The 23,910-nt window shown below is 42.8% G+C and overlaps 1 protein-coding gene across 2 annotated transcripts in view; it reads right to left on the minus strand.

Moving 5' to 3' along the window:
* Positions 1-23,910, minus strand: part of LOC135548736 (glutamate receptor 1-like) — a 90,858-nt gene that overhangs the window by 28,668 nt on the left and 38,280 nt on the right. For both annotated transcript variants that reach the window (XM_064978617.1, XM_064978618.1), the window contains 7 exons: positions 23,351-23,590; positions 11,457-11,644; positions 5,236-5,289; positions 2,883-3,041; positions 2,616-2,783; positions 2,000-2,104; positions 1,051-1,161 (listed from right to left, as the gene is read on the minus strand). In XM_064978617.1, coding sequence (XP_064834689.1) covers positions 1,051-1,161; positions 2,000-2,104; positions 2,616-2,783; positions 2,883-3,041; positions 5,236-5,289; positions 11,457-11,644; positions 23,351-23,590 — 1,025 coding nt within the window. The remainder of the gene's footprint in view (positions 1-1,050; positions 1,162-1,999; positions 2,105-2,615; positions 2,784-2,882; positions 3,042-5,235; positions 5,290-11,456; positions 11,645-23,350; positions 23,591-23,910) is intronic.

Below are 23,910 nucleotides of genomic sequence, written 5' to 3' on the forward strand. Positions count from 1 at the left end.
ATGGGCGAGCAGCACTCCTGCTATTTCTGGCTGGCCAGGCCGGGGTGACTGTAAAGGGGCTGTGTGGAGCTCTGCCCTCCAGATAAAGCAGAACAGAGCTGCTGTGAAAACAGCCCTCATGGCAAGGCTACAGGTGGACACAGCATAGCGTACAATCTGGAAATAGACCATAGTGTGGTCGAGATGGTGGTGTCAAAAGGACGGAATTAAGAGTTTAGATTAGGCCTGAAGCATTTTGAAACAGGTAAGGGCTCTCCCTCCCTGATCCCTTCCTACCTCATGTAGATAACTTGACCCACTGGAATTGATAGACCATTTCAACAGGGATTGCTTACATGGATGAATGTGCTGTACAAAATAGAAACCCTGTAATTAGGATATGAAAAGTTTAAATAAATACACTCTCCAATTTCTCTGGGATAGTTGCCAATCATTTCTATCCCTTTGTGAATCTAACCAAAAAAATCCCTATTTTTCAGTATAGCCTTTACACCTGGCCGTCATTCTCATGCCAGTTCGTTCGACTGGCAGTGTTATTCAGCACAGCCGACGGGACTGATCAGAGGTGACCTGAACCTCTCTGATGTGTTGATATGGCAGAGCGACAACAGAGAAGCTGAATGCAGTCACCATGTAGAAAGGGAAAGAGCATAATCAGCAGGCTTGCCAACTCTGACCGCTCAGACTTCATAGCCAGGCAGGAGAGTCGCTTCTGGGACGGCCCTCAAAGACACACTAATACCACGGCTTCTGCTGCCAGGGCATTGTCATATGACAACATGAGAGAATTTGTGTATCTGTTCTTTTGCTGCAGCTACCTTCTGTTTACAAAGCTGTGCAGATATCACTAGGGCCAAAAAATACCGACAGTTCTCAGGACTTTGTAACATCATACTGCACTGCCATACTGCCACATGGGTTGATAAAAGCGACTCTACTGTTCTGTGTTTCCGTACCAAACGCAGCTTTAAACAACTGTCGTGTTTTGGTCCATGGAACATTATCACCATACAAACACAGAGCCTTTCAGTGAAGCTAAGTGAGACTCACAAGGATAGTGGTCACAACGTATGTCCTGTTTTGCAGTCCGAAGAATTCTTCAACCACCGGCGTGTATACGGCTGTGTTCACATAGTTCTCATTCTCATTCCAGTAGCCCACCTGCAGTCAGAAGAGGTACAGTATGTCAACACACATAGCAGAGGAAATCCTACATTTCTATTTATAGTGTAATTTGTATGAATATTACTGTAGTGTATTGTGGGGATAAGCACATCCCTTAACTCATATGGTTAATCCCCTAGCTAGTCCTTAAGCCATACTCTGTGATAACCAACACCTCCTACTGTACTTCTTGGCCAGCCTGTCCTACTCTCAGGTTGTAAGACTGTCTTGGTGATAACATTAAAGAGAAATATACAGCCATCTTAATGCACAAACTCCCTGCATACTAAATGATAAGAGGAATTTGCTCCACATATGCAAGATCACTAAGTTCTATAGCTAATGTGCCTCTGGTTGTCATGTGAATTATAAATGGGTATATTATAAACTCAAAGAACTAGGGTAACTCATTTTCTGATTCAATGTAAAGAAATGATTTGCATATGAATAACATAATATGAAAATAAAACAACTACGCTATGAAAGCAAATACAGTATGTCACATTCTGACATGACGTGAACATTGGAGACACTCATTATAGACAATGCCAGTTTGTTCATTTTACTGTTATGTTTTGCTTGGCTCCAGCTGTTCTTGATGCGGGGCATATTGTTAGTAAATGACCAGTCCATTTCTATTGAAAAATCATTTGTCATTAACATTAAATCAATCATTAAATCAAACATTTAAATCAAATTTGATGGATTCATTCTACTGTGTCTACTGTGTTTAGGTCAAATATCATACAGTATACTGTCTAACTGTACACAAAAGATTTCCCCTGAGGATGATAAAGAGGTTAATTATAGAGATTATACACAAGTCCCGATTCACCTTCAGTGGTCCACTTGGGCTCAGCTCCATTATGGTGACCGTGAAGTTGGTCCGATGGCCTTTCTCGTTAAACTGGACATGTCCAGTCAATCCCTCAATCCGAACCTGTGGGACAGATATAGACCAGGATTGGTATGAAGAACTGCTAACTCTCGGAATCTGAATAACAAAGAAATCAACATCTGCTACATTTCACACAATACTGTATGCATCATCATAGCTACAAGCAAAAATAGCATGGCATCATTTTTCTTATCTCAAGAACACAAGATTGCTATCTCAGGATTATAATATTACCAGTTGGTTGGGTTGACATTGCATGATGTCTAACATAATATAAGTCTCCAGGTCACTAGATAACTATCTAAGAATTACATATTGCTCATAGGCTTGCAATTGCTGTTTCTCAAAATGTTGGTGGGCCTGAAACTGGGGGGTTTAACGCAATAGTACTTAATTAAGATGTTATTGTATTTTATTTCATTGTATTTCATTGTATTGTACAGTATTTCTCATAGTCATACATGATTCATTACATGTGCGGCTAGTATTGAGTTTGAATCCAAGTCATTGTCATCCAGCTGTGGCTGTGGAGTGTGTGATGCTAACTGCCTACCTGCTGTAGGGCTCTCTGGATGTCGATACCCTGGCCCCAGGGAGCTGGTGGGTTGGCCAGACACTCGCCAGCATTACCTCGCCGGGAAATGTCAATACGCTGCTTCCGAAGGTTCTGAAACGCAGTTGCCATGACGCTCACTCCGTCGTATGTGAGGGCTCCTGTGTACTGAGAGGGCAAATCCGAGGAGGCAACACATATGTGTTTATTGTAACCTTGAACACTTGAATAGGGAGATCTCTGAACAATGAGACAGTTCGATCATACCTTCAGTCTTCCCTTGGGTAGTTTGAGGTCTTTGCTGTCAAAGTCCACCCACTCCTCTATGGCCTTGCTGACATTTTCGTCGGAGTAGTTCATTAGCTGGAACCCGGTGATATTGGCACCACTCTTCTGGAACTCGGTGAAGTTCATGTCCAAAAAGCCCTAGGAAAGAAACCGAAGCAAACTTGAGCTAAGTAAACAAAATAGAGCCAAAAATGTCCCAGCCATAATGATGGTGCAGATAATTGTATGACAGTCTCTTTTCAGAGTGCTGTTATTGAAAGTTTGATTTCTCAGAGCTGCTATTCAGCTGTACAACCCCACTTGAGAAGCCAGAGATTAAAAGTCCACGCAATCATTACAAATCTATGAAGCGCAGGACAAAAAAACCCACTTTTCATACTTTTTGACGAGCAATCTCCGCAGCTGTCTTTTCAACTTCATCTGCCCACTTTTGTTATATTGATTTACAAATATGACTACTTATATTCATGCAAAGATAGAATAACATAGTTGTTTCAAGTCAAACACAGGACGGCACTCTCACAGTCTTCAAGAAAGGGGGTAAGTGTGCATACTAAAACATACAACAGACACACATCAAGAAAATTGCCTGAGGACTTCAAATTGGTACTTCAAAATTGAATTGTTCCTAGTGCTTTCTTTGATTGACGTAGGGATATGGTGGGCAACCATGTGGGAAAGACTCCCCTCACCGTATTTGCATTTAATTACCTGCTCCTGAGTCTAACAGCATCAAACTACATTAAACCTCCCATCTGGAGTCATACTGCAGCTTGCCTTGGAAACAGGCTTCAGCCGACACTATTTTAATGCTTTCTTTGAATGATAAAAAGTCCCATATTCACATATTTCATTCTTACCCCGAGGCTACAATTAATCAGAAGAACGCTGGAAGTATAGGGGATCTTCACCGGTTGATAACTAAGATCAAGTCTTGTTACATAGGCCATGCTTAATCAATAAAGAGAGGTAGTGTGAATGTGTTTGTGAATTTATGTTTGTGTGTGTGTGGGTGCCCCCCTCCAGAAAATAGCTCCCATGGTAATGAACCGCAGGGATCCTATTCACACAGAGTGTTGCATCTTGCTGCCTTTATGATCATCATTATTCTGGAGTTGACAGCTCCTCCGTTTACTGGACCCAATTATAAACTAAGAAATCCTACTTGTACAATTGCAGTTTTGGGGTGTTTCTTTTTCCTATAGCACAATCCAATTATGAATTTAACAATCATGCCTGTGAAGTCACTGTTTTTTTCTCTCTCTGTTTCACAGTCCAATTATGAGGTCTACCACAAATGTTTCCAGATCTCTGAGTTGAGCCCTCTAGAGTGCACATTTAAACCATGCTCTTGACATGCAACCTCAAGCCAAACGTACTGCATCCTCTCCTAAAGAAGTACTCTGCATAACACACCTAAAAGGTAACCCAACATACCACTAAAGCAAGATGCTAGCTTGTTGCCTCAAGGGCGACAGTTAACTTCAGATCTCTGTATGAAGCTATGCTAACGTGAGAGTCAACAATAGCAATACAATAACTTACTAGACCCTACAGTTCTATTTCTATGGAAACGTCTATGCTTACAGTACACCTGGATACAGTAAGTGTAAATGCAGAAGCATTCTAACAGAGTCCCTTCTGCCTCATATTTATTGTATCTACTATAAGCTCATAAGGTCCCTGCTGAATTTGATTTACCATCACAGTGCTTATCATTTTAGCCTACTAACAATAATAAAGTGATGGTGGCAAATGAATATAAACATCAAGCAATGAATTGATTCCATTAATAATGGAGGAATAACTTCTGTTTAGTTATGCAAAGGAAACACACACACACACACACACATTTTCCTACACATAAAAAGCTCAGAGCCTTGCAATTCCTTGCAGGAGGATCATTCCCTTGCTCAGCGGGTAATCAGCCATCTGTCTACATTGTGTTCTGCATAGACAAGCAGAAGAGCTACAGTCAGTCAGATTCAGAGAAGATGAAGAGGCACCAATACATGGAACAACGCCACCATTGATTAATCTAAACAATCAGTTTCTATCAATGCTGCATAAATTTAAGCTACAGTTGTGCTTCAAAGTTTTTGATCCGTCAGTGGGGATGGAGTTATTATTTTACTTCTCACTGTGGCATCTGTAGTGTTGTGAACAAAACAAATTCATACAACTTTCACAGTAGTGTTTCCTTACTGGGAGTGTCACTAATATCTAAGATGACATTTTAAATAGATTGAAAATGAAAAATGAAATTGTATTATGCAATGGATCTTGCATATTGCATTAAAGCTTCCATCGTTTCAGAGAGGGCCAGACTTACCAGGTTTGCCAATATGTAGTGATACTTTTTTAGGTTTTTCTTCTGAGCAGCGATCTGGAAAGGATAATAGAAATGAAAATTATGTAATTTGGATCAAGCATTTTGCATCACGTCTAATGAAGATGAAGCTATTTCATTACAGATGTGGATTGAAGTGTCCCATTAATCGTGGTCATCCCAAAATAGGGGCTAATTGGTCCCATATTTGAGGAAATAATTGTTCATCACCCATCTCTGCTTGGATGTCTGAGTAAAATATCAGGGCTCAGTAGAAAATGGGCAGCTGGAACAACTCACCGTGGAGGGCTGGGAAGGATCTGGCATATGTCATTGTGGGAAGCCCAATTAGATCTTTAATGAATACATGTGCACAATCTGCATCAAAATCACTAGTACACCTGTGATTGACAGGCCCGGGACAGCCTCTGGCTGGGGGACACAAAATGAAGCAGCCGTCAGGGTTAATTGAGCCTGACCACTGATTTCCAAATGCTCATCTGAAACCTACATGTTTGTGAACATACTAATTTCACTAGCTCTCTGCTATTCAGACACCATGGCTGCGTTTACAGAGGCAGCCCATCTCGTATCTTTTTCTACTAATTGGTATTTTCCAATAATTGGCAAAGGATCAGAATCGTGTGACCTGTTGGCAAAGTGGACACAGAGGAACATGTATGAGTACAGGGCCTGTTCTGCTCAATATCATGTTGATGTCATCAAATTCTAACATCAGCATACAGCTTCTGTCCATTGGAAAAAGACAGTACTAAAGAGATCTTACATATTCAAAATAGCTCAAAGGAACTGTTCTCTCTCTCAAACAAGATACACAACATTTCTAAAAATATTTTTGATGGTTTCGAAAGATTTAAAAAAATATATACTGTATATATTTTTAAATATACTCACTGCGGGGATGACATTTCCAGTACAGTAAATAACTTTTACCAGGGAACCGTTGTTGTTCCCGGAGAACTGACTGAAAATCATACATATCTTTCTTCACTATATCTTCACTACAGACCTCTCTCCACTATCCCCTGTCCAGAGACTGGCAAAGTATAGCACAGAGACACCATCAACATTACATGTTCAAAATGAACCCTTTTAACCTCTTTACACTCAGGGGAATTGGACTATATGGATAGGGCTAAAATGAAGTGTTTCGTGCAGAAGAAATATGGAAATGCATAACCATGGTTCCAATTTTAAATACAGAACAGTTGAGATTATGGGAACATTAGACTAAACGTCAGGACACAACAGTTCACTTGACACAAGAGGGAATACAAACATTACTTGATTTTATGTGCATTTGATATCTACTGTACTTTTTGCTGCATTTGTTGATAACTAAATCTGAAAATACACTCAGTAACAATATTCTTGGAAAATTTGGGGTAGGAACAGTCCAAAGTGTGCACAGCTCCTAAGTAATTTCAATGCACTTTGGTGACTCAAAGAGTCTTCAACCACAAGGTGCTTTTTGAGCTCTCCTAGCTGTGTCATTGAGGAACTAAAACAAGCACACTTAGTTTTGGCCTGCATCCCCGCCTTTACACAATTATTGTTGTTTACACAGTCCAAAAACAGCCCATTATAAATCTCAATCAGGGTCAGGGGGAATCATTTGGAAGCGTGTTCTATTGCCAACATGACAAGTTAAATTATAAAATACAATCTTAGTGTTAGGCTTTCACAAGGCAATTCAGAGAAGCGGGTTGTCATTATGTGCGGTCCATCTCAAAATTTCTTAAAAATACAAACATAGGCATTCTTGTAACTGTACATCAAACTGTGTATATCACATGAGTTTTATGGAAATGTGAAGTGCACTTTGACTCACTGATGTTTGGCTTGTTTGTGACATTAAAGCAGAATTTATAATCTTTAATGTCTCATCTTTCAAAATACATCGAGTCCTCGTAATTTACAGGATTTCCCTTACTCGGACAACAACAAAAAACTGCAAGCATTGCCCAATTACCGGGAGGGATGGGAGCAACTTCTTGTTGCGCGCACAGTGTTCAAGTTCTAAACAGTTGTAAAGCAAAACCAATACAGACTTGTGAAATAAATTTCCTGAGATCTAAAGTCACATACAACATATTACTGCGTTCCAATTTAGGCACTCAGTGTCCAAATCTGCCATTTTCAACCAGTATAAAGGTACAAGTGTAAAAGGCTACCTGAACCCTTGTCAATACCTTGAGTGGGAAAACTTAATGTAACGATGACGCCGTGAGTCGAGAAGCAGGTGCAGGTAAAACGTTTAATGAAACCATGAAACAAGACAGTAACAGAAGCGAGGTAACATGAACACAGGTGCAATACCAACTGAGGAATGAAAGAAAGGAATGGACTAATAAAGGAGAGGTAATGAGATCCAGGCGTGAGTCATAACGATGAGTGCCAGGTGCGTGTAATGATTCCCAGGACCAGTGGTTAGTATTCCGGCGACGCACGCTGGAGGGGAGGAGCAGACATGACAGTACCGACCAGGAGGATGACCCCGTGGACAAGGAGCGGGTCAATTCGGGCGGTGAAGGTGGAAATCACGATCATGATGTTGGGATCCAGAATGTCCTCCACCGGAACCCAACACCGCTCCTCAGGGCCATACCCCTCCCAATCCACCAGATACTGGAGCCGAGCCCCACGGCATCGGGAGTCCAGCAGAGATCTGAAAGCATACGCCGGACTGCCCTCGATGTCCAGGGTGGGGGGGGTCGTGGGGGACAGCAGCTGCTAGGGGACCAGGAACCACCGGCCTGAGAATGGAGACATGAAACGAGTGTGAGATACGGTAGTGACTGGGCAGCTATAACCTAACCCCGAGCTTCTCCATGAAGGCACTCCATACTCGTGATTTGAATTGGGGTCCACGGTCGGAGATGATGTCCTCCGGAAGGCCATAATGCCGGAAGACCTGCTGGAAGAATGCCTCAGCAACCTGGAGAGCAGTGGGGAGACCTGACTTCGCAATCTATCCACCACCACTAGAATGGTGGTGAAACCGTCAGAGGGGAGATCGGTTACAAAGAGCTACTAATCGGGAGGATAGGATTATATGCTCACTCAGGACTGGGCCCTCTCCTGAATCGTAGAGGTGGGACAATGAATCAGCCTTGGTGTTCTTTGAGCCTGGGCGACAGATTAGTGTGAAGTTAAACCTGGTGAAGAAAAGGGCCCACCTGGCTTGGCGCGGATTCAGTCTCCTCGCTGTCCGTATGTACTCCAGGTTCCAATGGTCGGTGATAATGATGAATGGTTCCCCTGTCATTGAGACAAAACTGCCCCACGCCTATCTCGGAAGTGTCCACCTCCAACACAAAGGATATAGTGGGAGCTGGATGTTTCAGCACTGGGGTGGTGGTGAAACGTCCCTTGAGAAGACAAAAGGCCTCATCGGCTGCTGGAACCCTCCCTTAAGGAGAGAGCTGAAATTCCTGATGATCGACGGTAGAAGTTGGCAAACTTCTAAAACCGTTGTAACCCTTTAAGTGTGGTTGGAACTGGCCATGACCTGACTGCATCTATTTCCTTGTCATCCATCTTCACTCCCTGCTGGCTGATTTGGTAACCCAAGAAGGAGACCACCCTCTGATGGAATTGACACTTCTCAGCCTTGACGAACAGTTGATGGGCTAGGAGGCGTTCCAGGACTGCTCGAACATGTGTGATGTGATCCTCCAGATTAACCAAGTAGATGAAGATGTTATCAATGTATACGATCACCTGGCGTCTGAGCATGTCCCTGAACACCTCGTTGACGAACGCCAGGAACACAGACGGAGCATTGGCTAAGCCAAAGGGCATCACCAAGTACTCGTAGTGAACAGACATTGTGCTGAATACAGTCTTCCACTCATCCTCCTCCCGGATGCGGATGAGATTGTAGACACTCCGCAGGTCCAATTTGGTGAAGAAGCGGGCCCCGTGGAGCTGCTTGACGGCAGACGGCACCAATACTTCTTCGAGTCCTCTGTAACCAGTGCAAGGGTGTAATCCTCCACCCTTCTTGGCCACGAAGAAGAACCCAGCTGACGCAGGAGATGTAGAGGTGCTGAAGAACCACTGTTGGAGCGCCTCCTGAATGTAATCCTCCATGGCCTGGGTCTCAGACACAGACAGAGGGCAGATGTATCTGCATGGAGGTGTTGCATCAGCAAGCAGGTTGATGGCACAGTCCCAGGGGCAATGGGGGAGATAGGTGGCCCGGGTCTTGGAGAATACCTCCCTCAGATCCTGGTATACCTCCGGGATGTTGGGCTGAAAGGCAACCAAAAGGCTCTCAACCGACATGGAACCACTGGGAACAAGGAAACAGGTCCTCTGATTCTCATCCTCGACCATGAAATGGTGTGGTTATGGCGTTGAAGTCAAGGGAGGCCGAGGATGATCTTGTGAACTGGTGATGAAGGGGATATTCTCCTGATGATTGGACTCCACAGTGAGGGTAAGCGGTTGAGTGATGTGTGCAATGGTTCCGGATCCTAATAGCCGACAATCAGGGCCTTGCAACGGAAAAGGAGAGGAGGGCGTGTATGAAGTAATATTGAGAGAGGCGGCAAGGGTCTGATCCAGAAAATTCCCTGCGGCACCGGAATCCACTAAAACTGTTGACACAGGACATTAGGAACAGTTTATTGTGTTATTAGCTTGTTCATTTTTTACTTCATGTGTAACTCTGTGTTGTTGTCTGTGTCACACTGCTTTGCTTTATCTTAGCCAGGTCGCAGTTGTAAATGAGAACTTGTTCTCAACTAGCCTAACTGGTTAAATAAAGGTGAAATAAAATAAATAAAAAAAGTCAACCAACGAGATGGACACCAAAAAAATAGCCTAGCAGGAAGTGATGAAGATGGAATATTAGCTCCTGGCCCAGGGGATGGCAGATCACGTGACCGTCCCGCTATTCTAGTAGATCCAGGATTTTGATGTGCCGGACACCGCTGGAGTCTGTGCCTTCCTTGACCACAGTACATACAGAGCTCCAGTTGTATCAGTCTGCAGCGCTCCGTCGCAGGGAGGTGTGTGACCCCTACCTCCATGGGTTCAGGCTCTGATTCCGAGTGTTCGCTGAAGGAGGGAAAGAAGTGATGAGAATGCCGACACTCCCGGAAAAGGTTATGAGCGCGTCCAGGGTAAGGTTGTCGTCCCGGCAGGCCAATTCCGTCTGGACCTCGTCGTGCAAACCTCTTCTAAATAGCGTGCGAAGAGCTGGAAGGTGAGCGCGTAATCGGCACCCACCTGATCTCCCTGCCGTGATTGAAGTAGATGCTCACCTACCTCTCTACCCTCCGGGAGATGATCAAAGATCCATTTAAACAGAGCCATGAACCCCTCATGAATGTAGCTCCTCTCCTCGACCGCCGTAGCCCATTCCAATGCCCGCCCTGTCAGCAGAGAAATAACCATGGCAACCTTACAGCTCTCGGTGGTAGGGGTTTCCATCTGGTGTGTAAAATAAAGTGTGCACTGAAGTAAGAAGCCACAGTATTTGGATTGGGTACTGTCATATTTCTCTGGGGGGAATAAATGGGCATCGCTGCCTGAGCAGTTTGCTGAATGGGCTGTTGGGCTGGCTCACTGGGTAGGCTGGTTCTAGAGTATTCTCCTGGAAATGTTTGAGATCCTACAAACTGCGAAGGACCTCATCCATGGGCATCCCCAATTGTGCCAGCTGGTCATGGTGCTGAAGCAGAAGGTAACCCTGTTCGTCGACCGTCTGAGAGATATCCAATTTTCCTGCTGCTTCCATTTTTTTGTTGGTAACAATGACACCATGAGGAAAAACGCAGGTCAACCCTTTAATGAACACAACAAACGTGAAACAAGACAGCGTGCCAGAAGCGAGGTAACATGAACACAGGTGCAGTACCAACTGAGGAATGAACAAAAGGGACCTATAAAGGGGAGGAAATGAGGTCCAGGTGTGAGTCATAGTGATGAGTGCCAGGTGTGCGTAATGATGAGTGCCAGGTGTACGCAATGATGATTCCCAGGACCGGTGGTTAGTATTCCGGCACTGTCGCAAGCCGGAGGGGAGGAGCAGGAGTAGATATGACACTTAAGAGGAGAAAGGGTTATTTTGTCACTCTAGCTGAGTGGTCCTCTTGTTGGAGTGAACCCATCCCACCATTGAAGTAATGTGTCTAGTTTAAATCTATCTCCCTTTTCATTACTGGACAGTCTGTCAATCCAATGTTATTTACCAGGTTGAGTATCATGTTGAGTCTCTCCAGCTCACAGTCCAGGATGATGTTGTACTCCTTCTTCTTCTCTAGGTCCTGAACCACCTTCAAGAAGGCCGTCTGATCCATACCACTGTCCAGGTTCACTGATGTCACCTGCCATGACTTCTCTGCTGCAGTGTCCAGAATCTTCTGGAGTACTGTCAGGCCTAAATGACAAGACAAACACCAAAGGTAAATACTAATTGGTCTGGGCATATTTGAGTAATAAACCAAACTTAGGTCTATATATATTTCTTTTCATCCTTTGTAGCCACTTAAATTGCATTTACACCTGCTTACTTGACTTCACCTACTGTATGGAGCAAGTCACAACAACATTGTGAATTAACAGAGTTGATTTTCTCTGAGTGCCTTCATAAAGTACTCACACCCTTTGACTTTTACAGCATGAATTTAAAAATAATTACTTTAAGATTTTGTGTAACTGGCCTACACACAATACCCCAACATGTCAAAGTGGAAATGTAATTTTCAAAAATGTATTACAAATGAAAAGCTTGCAACTTGAGTAAAGTCTTTAATCAGGTCAATACCCACAAGGCCGCGGGGCCCGATGGTATTTCAGGGTGCATTCTCAGAGCATTCGCAGAACAGCTAACCGATATACTCAAGGTCATTTTCAACCTCTCATTGTCCCAGTCTGTAATACCCACATGTTTTAAGATGGACATCATCCTTCCTGTTCCCAAGAACTCAAAGGCTTCATGCCACAATGAGTACCGGCTTTAGCACTCATATCTGTAATCATGAAGTGCTTTGGCGAGGCTGGTTATGAGACACATCAACTAGATCCACTCCAATTTGCATACCACCATAGACAACGCAATCTCAATTGCACCTCACACTGTCCTCACCCAACCTAGATAAGAGGAATACCTATGTGAAAACTGCTGTTCATTGTTTACAGCTCACTGTTCAACACCATTGTCCCCTCCAAGCTCATCACCAAACTTAGGAAGCTGATGGAGTGAAACTGAACACCTCCATCTGCAAACTGGATCTTGGACTTCCTGATGGGCCGACCCCAGGTGGAGAGGGTAGGCAACATTGCCTCGCTAAGCTGACCCTCTACACGGGGACCCTACAGGGGTGCATGCTTAGTCCCATCCTGTACACCATGTTAAACCACCATCACAAGTTTGCTGACGACACGACTTGGAAGGCCTGATGACTAGCGACGATGAGAGCCTACAGGGAGGTGGTCAGTGACCTGGCAGTGTGGGGCTGGAAGAACTACAGCAAATTTGGGCATGACCATGACCTCATCCACATTGACGGGGCTTCAAGTTCCTCATGTCGAAATCATTAAGAACTTAAAATGGTCCGCACACATACGCGCAGTCGTGAAAAAGGCACGTTGAAAAGGTTTGGCATGGGCCGTCAGACCCTAAAAAATATATACAGTTGCACCATTGAGAGCATCTTAGCTGGCTGCATCACTGCTTGGTAGAAAAATAGCACCGCCCTCAATTGCATGGCGCTACAGAAGGTGGTGCGGACAGCACATTACGTCACTGGCGCCGAGCTTCCTGCCAACCAGAACCTCTATATCAGGCAGTGTGAAAGGAAGGCCTGGAAAATTGTTGACAACTTCAACCACCCAAGCCATAGACAGTTCTCTCTGCTTCCGCACGACAAGCGTGCATCAAATCTGACATCAACAGGCTTCTGAACAGTTTATGATCCCCATACCATATGATTGCTAAATAGCTAACAGCTGAGTTGACATTTTCTATTTTATTCCTATTTTTTTCACTGTCTATTCACAGGGCCCTACACACTAATCACATTGATGCTCCAACACACATACAAACACTCACTCCATCATTTGCTCTCACACACATAACATGCACATGCATGTATAGTTGTTTTCAACTCTCTAGAGACAGCAGGAGTGGTAGAGATTGGCTATGAAAAGCCAACTGACATTTATTCCAGAGGTGCTGACTTGCTGCACCCTCGACAACTATTGTGAGTATTATCATTTGACCATGCTGGTCATTTATGAACATTTGAACATCTTGGCCATGTTCTGTTATAATCTCCACACGGCACAGCCAGAAGAGGACTGGCCACCACTCATAGCCTGGTTCCTCTCTAGGTTTTGGCCTTTCTAGGGAGTTTTTCCTAGACACTGTGCTTCTACACCTGCATTGCTTGCTGTTTGGGGTTTTAGGCTGGGTTTCTGTACAGCACTTTGAGATATCAGCTGATGTACGAAGGGCTATATAAATACATTTGATTTGGATTTTTTTTGTGACTCTACACAGATCCACTCCCATACAATCATCATATACGCTGCTGCTACTGTTTATCATATATCCTGATGCCTAGACACCTTAGCCAAATACATTTAAACTCAGTTTTTCACAATTCCTGACATTTAATCCTAGTAAAAATGCCATGTCTTCGAGGTCAGTTAGGATCACCACTTTATGTTAAGAATGTGAAATGTCAGAATAATAGTAGAGTGACTTATTTCAGCTTTTATTTCCTTCATCACATTCCCAGTGGGTCAGAAGATTACATACACTCAATTAGTATTTGGTAGCATTGCCTTTAAACTGTTTAACTTGGGTCAAACATTACGGGAAGACTTCCACAAGCTTCCCACAATTAGTTGGGTGAACTTTGGCCCATTCCTCCTGACAGAGCTGGTGTAACTGAGTCAGGTTTGTATGCCTCCTTACTCGCACACGCTTTTTCAGTTCTGCCCACAAATGCTCTATGGGATTGAGGTCAGGGTTTTGAGATGGCCACTCCAATACCTTGACTTTGATGTCCTTAAGCCATTTTGCCACAACTTTGGAAGTATGCTTGGGGTCATTGTCCATTTGGAAGACCCATTTGTGACCAAGCTTTAACTTCCTGACTGATGTCTTGAGATGTTGCTTCAATATATCCACATAATTGTCCTCCCTCATGATGCCATCTATTTTGTGAAGTGCACCAGTCCCTCCTGCAGCATAGCACCCCCACAACATGATGTTGCCACCCCTGTGCTTCACGGGTAGGATGGTGTTATTCGGCTTGCAAGCCTCCCCCTTTTTCCTCCAAACATAATGATGGTCATTATGGCCAAACAGTTATATTTTTGTTTCATCACACCAGAGGATATTTCTCCAAATGTACGATCATTGTCCCCATGTGAAGTTGCAAACCATAGTCTGGCTTTTTTAATGGCGGTATTGGCGCAGTGGCTTCTTCCTTGCTGAGCGGCCTTTCAGGTTATGTCGATATAGGACTCGTTTTACACCTTTTGCACCTGTTTCCTCCAGCATCTTCAAAAGGGCCTTTGCTGTTGTTCTGGGATTGATTTGCACTTTTCGCACCACAGTACGTTCATCTCTAGGAGACAGAACGCGTCTCCTTCCTGAACGGTATGACTGCTGCGTGGTCCCATAGTGTTTATAGTTGCGTACCATTGTTTGTACAGATGAACGTGGTACCTTCAGGCGTTTAGAAATTGCTCCAAAGGATGAACCAGACTTGTGGAGGTCTACAATTCTTTTCTGAGGTCTTGGCTGATTTCTTTTCCCATGATGTCAAGCAAAAAGGCACTGAGTTTGAAGATAGGCCTTGAAATACATCCACAGGTACACCTCCAATTGAATCAAATAATGTCAATTAGCCTATCGGAAGCTTCTAAAGCCATGACATCGTTTTCTGGAATTTTAAGTGAAAATCATCTCTGTAAACAATTGTTGGAAAAATTACTTGTATCATGCACAAAGTAGATCTCCTAATCGATTTACCAAAACTATAGTTTGTTCACAAGACATTTGTGGAGATGAAAAACGAGTTTTAATGTCTCCAACCTAAGTGTATGTAAACTTCCAACTTTAACTGTATACTACCACCGTTCGAAAGTTTGGGGTCACTTAGAAATGTCCTTGTTTTTGAAAGAAAAGCACATTAAAATAACATCAAGTTCATTAAAAATACAGTGTAGACATTGTTAATGTTGTAAATGACTATCATGACTAAATGACTTTCAGCTGTGCTAACATAATAACAAAAGTGATTTATAATGATCAATTAGCCCTTTAAAATAATAAACTTGGGTTAGCTAACACAACGTGCCATTGGAACACAGGAACACAGGAGAACACAGGAGAACACAGGAGGTGGTTGCTGATAATGGGCCTTTGAATGGCTATGTAGATATTCCATTAAAAGTCAGATGTTTCCAGCTAAAATAGTCATTTACAACATTAACAGTGTAGACAATGTATTTCTGACTCATTTGATGTATTTTAAGATTTTTTTGTTGTTGCTTTTCTTTCAAAAACAAGGACATTTCTAAGTGACCCCAAACTTTCGAACGGTGGTATGTATGTATGCATGTATGTATGCATGCATGTATGCATGTATGTCAATCCAGTATCCCTTCACATTTTAAATATGGTACTGGTACTGACCCTGTATAGTATACTTGCTTACTTTATCATGTTCTTATTCTTATTTCTCCTGTGTTTTGGTTTTAACTTGTTATTTTTAGTTTTACATTGTTATTGTTACTGCATTGTTGGATTTAGAGCTTGCAACAAAGTCATTTCTCTGTGCATGTGACATTAAAACTTGAAACTAGAGCTAAGCACAGGCAAAATCCCACAGGAAAACCTGGTTCAGTTTGCTTTCCAACAGACACTGGGAGCCAAATTCACCTTTCAGCTGGACAATAACCCATAACACAGGGCCAAATGTACACTGCAGCTGATTACCAAGATGTCATTGAATGTTCCTGAGTGGCCTAGTTACAGTTTTGACTTGAATTGGCTTGAAAATCTATGGCAAGACGTGGCTGTCGTGCAATAATCAACAATCAACTTGACAGAGCTTGAAGAATTTTGTACAATCCCGGTGTGCAAAGCTCTTACAGACTTATCCGGAAAGACTTGCAGCTGTAATCACTGCCAAATGTGTTTGTAACATGTTTATTTTTTTACATTTACAAAAAAAACATGAAAAAAACATGTTGTTTTCACTTTATGGGGTATTGTGTGTGTGTGTAGATGGGTGAGAAAAACAACAACAATTGAATCAATTTGGAATCCAGGCTGTAACAAAATGTGTAAGTCAAGGGGTGTAAATACTTTCTGAAGGCACTGTACATACTATGTGTACTCTTGCCTTTAAATCCACCTTGGTAAATAAACGGGTATTATAAATTCCTAATGCTTTTTGATCAGAAGTGGTTTGTTTAGCACAGTGCCACTGCATAGAGGGAACAGAGGATATCACCGAGCTAAACAGCAGACTGTGTGCGAGGCAGAGCTGCGCAGGTTGTTTTCACACCAGTCACCTGAAATCACTGTCACCACACCTAAAATTGACAGCCAAGCTGAGGCACCATGCTGCTGTCTGCATGCCTATTTATTCTCCTCAGCCAAATTATATGTGCTGCTTCGTATCTGCTTTCCCAAAGGCCCAAAGTTTAAAAAGGGACAAATTTAGCAATTCAAATGGCTTCCCCCCCGTTTAATACTGGAAATGGAAAGGCTAGAGTATTTTGCAATGAGGAAGACAAGGAGGAAGTATGTTTGAAGTCAGTTAATCTGAAGACATTATGCAGTTGGGGGTGATCATAGTAAAGAGAGCCTATGAAGTGGAGGGAACTACTTCAGTGGCCCCCCTCTCCCCTTCCTTCCCCCATTCACGTCTCTTCTCTCCTTGAGGAACACGACTTGGAACTTAGATGGGTGACGTGCGACTGCAGCTGAACCATTTGAATTAATGCCTATCCTTCCCTGTATCAATGCCTTTCCTTCCCTGTATCAATGCCTTTCCTTCCCTGTATCAATGCCTTTCCTTCCCTGTATCAATAACACCGGCACATCAATATTCCCCCATATAAATTCTCTCCGATTTATGTTCACCCGTATGTTTAATGATGTGGTGGAGGAAGTGAGGCTTGGGTTTTCTTTCTCGTGTGCCCTTCTGTTTATGTAAATCCGTTTTGAAGCAGAAGTATAAGCATGAAAATAAGGATCTTCTGTTCTGAGACATTGTTTCTGACATATCGTACACTCCCCTACACATTTAATGCACTTGGACAGTGAAGCTAAAATGTTTAATTTGGCTCTATATTCCGGCATTTGTCTTGATAAAATGTGTCATATAGAGGTGACACTGCAGAATGTCACCTTTTATTTGATGTTATTTTCATACATATTTTTTACCACTTAGAAATGAAAGCACTATATGTACAGTTGAAGTCAGAAGTTTACATACACTGAGGTTGGAGTCATTAAAACTTGTTTTTCAACCACTCCACAAATTCCTTGTTAACAAACTATAGATTTGGCAAGTCGGTTAGGACATCTACTTAGTGCATGATACAAGTAATTTTTCCAACAATTGTTAACAGACTGATTATTTCACTTATAATTCACTGTATTACAATTCCAGTGGGATAGAAGTTTACATACACTAAGTTGACTGTGCCTTTAAACAGCTTGGAAAATTCCAGAAAATTATGTCATGGCTTTAGAAGCTTCAGAGAGGCTAATTGAAATGATTTGATTCAATTGGAGGTGTACCTGTGGATGTACTTCAAGGACCTACCTTCAAACTCAGTGCCTGTTTGCTTGACATCATGGGAAAATCAAAAGAAATCAGCCAAGACCTCAGAAATTTTGTAGACCTCAAAGTCTGGTTCATCCTTGGAAGCAATTTCCAAATGCCTGAATTTCCAAATACTCTTCAAAGAGGCCCCCATTCACCTTTATCTCAGGGCCAGAGTGACTGTCTTCAAATGACATTTTTGATCAAAACAGACAGCCTCCTACAAAGTACAACTGCAAGGCAATCTTGTTAAGGCAAATATTAACAATAGAGCTAAAACAAAAGTATCAGATGCAATTTAAACACGCCACCTTCAGGTCTGACCTGAAACTGACCAACCTGATAAATTACTTTATAATTCATCAGGTTAGTAGGCTACTTAGCATTTTCATATGTTATAGTATAGAGGCAATTCCAGGCATTGTAAAAAGGCAAGCCGCCACCTTTAGGATTTGGTTGGAGGATCGCGTTCAACTTTTAGGTGCCATCACCTCCACCTACTGTACTGGTGTTTGACATACCTACATTAAATTCTTCATATGGTAATATAAAATTATTAGCCCTCTCAACAACAAAAAAACACCACCCCATTCTACTATTTAACCCTATCTAATCCTCCTCCAGACCAACGTTCTGAGAGGACAGAACACTCCCGAACTATCTGCCCCTGAGAAAGGCAGTTAACCCGTGTGCCAATGACGTGGATGTCGATTCCGAGGGGTTTGGTTAAATGCGGAAGACACATTTCAGTTGAATGCATTCAGTTGTACAACTGACGAGGTATGCCCATTTCCTTTTACCACTCAACACCCCCTGCAACTGTTTTGTAGTAAATCCTCGTAATCCTAAGTACTTCTCAGCTGGTGCCACCACAACCTCTATTTTCTGTGACTTCTGATCCATTTATGCAGTACAATTGACAAGCATGGCTATGAATGCTAAAGAGCCCACCTTACTGAATCACAAACTCTTCCCATCGCTCTCTGTCTACTCACAGGAATCCTTTCAGTATCCTTCACCTTGCAACCATCTTCCTCTACCACACTCTTCACTGCTTCGGCATACAACACTCTCTCTACTACTCTAACCCTGGCAACCTCAACCTGCCTTTCTCTCATTGGACACCTCGGGTCTCCAGCCCCATTGGCACCCCCACAACTTTCTTCACCGATACTACACATTCCTTCATCTAATGCCCTCTTGCACACTTTTCATATCTAGGAATCTCCCTTCTACACACTGCTGCAGCATGCACATAAACTTGACACCTTAAACATTGTAGTATTTCAAAACAAAAGCTCTCAAGGGATAACTTACACTTCCTAACTTGTCCTTGTCAGGCAAAGACTCTACATCAAAACACAGCAGGAGACAATCCCTTCTTTGTTTCCCCACGCTCTCCGCCGGGGGTCTGCATCGCACCAAATGGCAGGCAGCACAGACACCGGCAATATTACATTTCTATTCCTCCTCAACATTCAATGCCACCTCTGTTATCACTTCTTTCAAAGGTGCCCTGCTCCGGAGAGCAAAGAAAGTCACATTTCTTGTCCCTAATCACGTGATCCGTAGCACCCTCTCCCTCTGGACTGAAGAAACACAATAAATCATCACTATTCCACTCCAAGTTACTCTCACCAACTCAAAAGTCCCCAACCTCTTCTCCACCTAACCTTTCACCACATATGGATCAGCCAAAATGCAAGGATCAATTCTCGCTACAAATCTCACTCCCACTGAGCCAGAATGATCCTTTTCATCCTCGGGACAAGGCCTGACCTCGGCGGTCCTCACCGCACGTACTACATCCATACTTTCGGCAGGTTCCATCTCTGAGAAACTAGAACCTGTATGCCTCTTTTTGCACTTGGCACCAACCTGCCTCACCACACCGCTTCCCTCTACACTCAGCTCCTTCTCAGCAGTCATCACTGTACCGCCCCCACAATTAATTTGTCCTCAATCTCTTCACGTTCACTTTCCTTCTCTAACTCTTCCAAAAGTTCTGTGCGATCCTCCATTCCGTATTCCCTCAAAACATAACTGCCTTGAGCAAGGGAGTTAACCTCTAACAATTGCTCCCTGGGTGCAGATGATGTTGATTAAGGTAGCCCAACAAATCCTCCTTGGCATGAACAAAGTGGGAGATGATTTCTTTAGTTGTGATGTGGGAGAGATTGTTGTTGTTTTTCTCTGGCCCTCTGTTTATAGTAGTATATGTTGTCTGAATCAACCAGTGGGCGACCTCAGTACCAAAGTCCTCAGAATTCTCTCTAAAACAACAGCTTTGTTCAGAAGGAAGAGCATAAGATGACATGTAGGTCTGAGTAGAGAAGAAATTAAATATAGATCTCTTTCTACACCGCATATGATTTGCATAAACATTAACAATGCATATCATTTACCAAAAATACCCAAGTACACCCAAATGGAGATCATACATTTGGAACCACAGCAAGCTGCTGCCTTTCTATATCAAGCTATCACTGGAGCCATGCAGTCGATGTAGTAATGCACTCATAAAATTAGTCACAGCTTTTAATTTGTATGCAGATAGAGCAATTACATCATGCATTCGTGATGCACAGGGCTAAGACTTTTCCTGACCATGTGACCTGACAAGGAAAATCTCCTAGTGATGTGTGCTATGTATAATAATTTTGCCTTTGCATTCATTAGCAGTAAAAACAAAATATTTCATGCTCTGAGAGAGATTGAATGGTTATCTAAGTCTGTTATTTTCTGTCATATATAGAAACAGAAAGTGACGTTTTTCTAATTTTAGTTGCGACATGGATTACGCAACAGATGACAAAAGTAGGTTGTCAGAAGTAACAGTGAGGTTTAAATGCAATTAATGTGAATTAAAACACTATGTCGAATCAAATTTTTAAACTGCCTCTGCTCGCCTTGCAATACACTTTCTGTCGTCTCTGTACAGGCACATAGAGCTCATCTCAGCAGCTGTGAAATTGTCTCACACCGGAGAGCAAACCAGCTTTATCGTCCACTGAGCAACACTAACCTGCAGATAAACTAGGGAGACAAACGCTGTGCTCCCTCTATCTGTCTAGCGCTAGCAACGCGTCACACCACTGCAGCAGTGAAACGGAAGAGATCAGTGTTGGGATTGGCAAAGAAAGCAACCTGGGCTCCTATCGGTCCCTTTCTCTGCTGCTTTCACTGACCTGCCCATCACAGCTCCTCTAAAATGTCGCACAAACCCAAACTCAATTTCTGCACTGTCTCTATTTGTGTAGTGTAGATTTTTTAACCCCGATATACAGTGTGGATTTTGGTCTTTATACTATAGACCCTGTCTAGGTTAAGAGGCTGAGTCTTTGATGCAAAACAATAGCGTTGTCTTCCTTTTCACTATTGCAAACATACGTGTAAACTAGCAAGGAGGAGCCAGAAAACTGGATTACAATTATAAAGAGTCACGGAAAACAAAAGATAACATAAAAAACAAAAAGTAAAAAACAATGTAAACCTTTTACAGTCCTCTTGTAGTCTGTGAGGGCAATCATTAGGGCCAGGACGATACCAGTATCGTGATACTAGTTAGTATCTAGGCAAGGAATTTAACTTCTTTAGAAATGCAACCCTAATGTTGAAAACAAACATCAGGATGTTGTTGTCATCCAGAGTCACATGTATTTATTTTCCAATCTATAACACACAATATTTTACATTCAGAAGGTTTTTAAAGGACCAAAGAGGTTAGGTCTGCTTCATGTTTGAAGTTTAGTCATGGGGGGGGAGATTGTGAAACTGCTATCGTTTCAGCCCTAGAAATCATACTGTAATGTAACACTTAAGGGAAAGTGGGATACCTAGTCAGTTGTACAACAGAATGCATCTTCCACATTTAACCCCTCGGAATCAGAGCTGCCTTACACCTACACCATGTGCATCCGGAGAGCAGTTGTTGGGGTTTAACTGCCTTGCTCAGGGGCTGAACTACACATTTTTACCTTGTCAGCTCAGGGATTTTATCCAGCAACCTTTCAGTTACTGGCCCAATGGTCCTTTCTCACCAGACTACGGGGAATCATGTCTTGCCGTATGGTTACAAAACTGTTCTCTGGAGTCTAGCCTTGAGGCGTCACACTACGGAGCAGGGCAGTGTGGCTTCTCGAGGCCTGAGCTCTGGCTTTAGTGTTAGAGTAATGCAGGAGTGATTCATCTCTGGTTATATCCTGAAGAGTACATATGTAATGGAAGCCTCAGCGCACGCACACACACACACTTTACACAGACACATAGTCACAGACATAAACATTGGAGTGAAGTTCCCTAAAAGGCTTAAATAACCACTGACTGTGCAGTGCAGTATCCAGGCAACAGGGCTTGAATCAATGGCGGTGAGGGAGGTGTGTCACTCGGATGTGTCATGAAGAAGTCGACAACCTTGAGTTCCTTGTCCAAGACTAAAGCGCTACGGCTAGATAAACAAATCGATGGAGCATTTGTCCCGCTGCATGGATCTCACCGGAAATATACAACAAAAAAACGATCCATTGTCAAAGAACCACTTATGTGCAGATCACAGACTGTACATGTTAAAAAATAAGCAAGCAAGTACACATTATGTAATTATATTTGTTCATCTACGGTTCAGACACTTAGGTCTACATGTCCTGGGCACATCCACTGCATCAACCAGACTCTGCATCATTAAGCAGTTCACATCTCCTACTCGCTGCATCTGCTTCTGATGGCACTGAAGTTGAGTGAAGGTTACAGTTGAGTGGCTGCAAATTGAAGATGAACATGCACCAGGGGCTCATTTCCCATAGGAGACCATCGCAGTTAAATATGCCCATCCAAGCACAAAATGTGCATTGAGGACGTACAGTTTACAGAGTACAGCTTACACATCTAGAGGAGCTTCTGGCAGAATACCAAACAACGCATTTAACAAACACAAATACATCCACAGATGTTGTAAAACAATATCACATACCATATACAGCATGGCAACACTCGTAGTCAGAGGGGAAACAGTACAGCAAACTTTAATTGGACGAGTCTGACTGTACAACATTCCAAACAATTTCAATTAATGCCACTCTGAACTGAGAGAGAATACACCTAACAAATATCAATAATATATCCACAAATACTTCAATAATAGAACGTATCCAGAATTAACATTGATCAACTGTGCTTTATCTGTGTATTGTGAAAGTATGCATCTCTTTTTTCCAAGTAGCCTAGTGTACAGTTTGACTTTCTCAAGAGGTTACACAAAACAAAAATGACCGAATGATGAGCAGTACCTGAATGTGAGCTGTACATGTAAACGAACTTGGTCCATTTGTAGTGCTGGATCAGGGCAATGAGGGGCTCCTGGAGTTCCGGTCTCAGCTGGATCACAAACTGGTTGTTGGTTTCTATGGGGAAACTGGGTGTCACAAAGCAGACGTGGAGAGCCCCACAGAATGACATGAGCATGTTCATTGTCTTCCTGTCATACAGTCCGATGATGGCATAGACTCCTTTGGAAAACTGTGAACAAACTGTGGAGAGGAGAAAAGAAAGAATGGGAAAGGTGATCACATCTGATTGCTATGTTTATTCATACAAAAGACTGAACAGACAGGAAATCGGTGAGACGTTAGAATGGGTGTAGGCATACATGTTAACTCCCCGAGAACAGAGACGGGACCGCCTTAAGTAGGCCCGGGATACATTTTTTTTAAAGGAACTCAGTCGAGGTCTCAACTTACTGTATACACAAAGTGCAAATTCGAAATTTGTTTGTGCATCAGCAATTTTTCTCTTATGTCAGACACTGATAGTCACTCAATTAGCCCGTGTCAGCAAAATAAAAATGTGA

The sequence above is a fragment of the Oncorhynchus masou genome, chromosome 11 (genome assembly GCF_036934945.1).
Source record: "Oncorhynchus masou masou isolate Uvic2021 chromosome 11, UVic_Omas_1.1, whole genome shotgun sequence".
NCBI classification, from domain to species: Eukaryota; Metazoa; Chordata; class Actinopteri; order Salmoniformes; family Salmonidae; genus Oncorhynchus; species Oncorhynchus masou.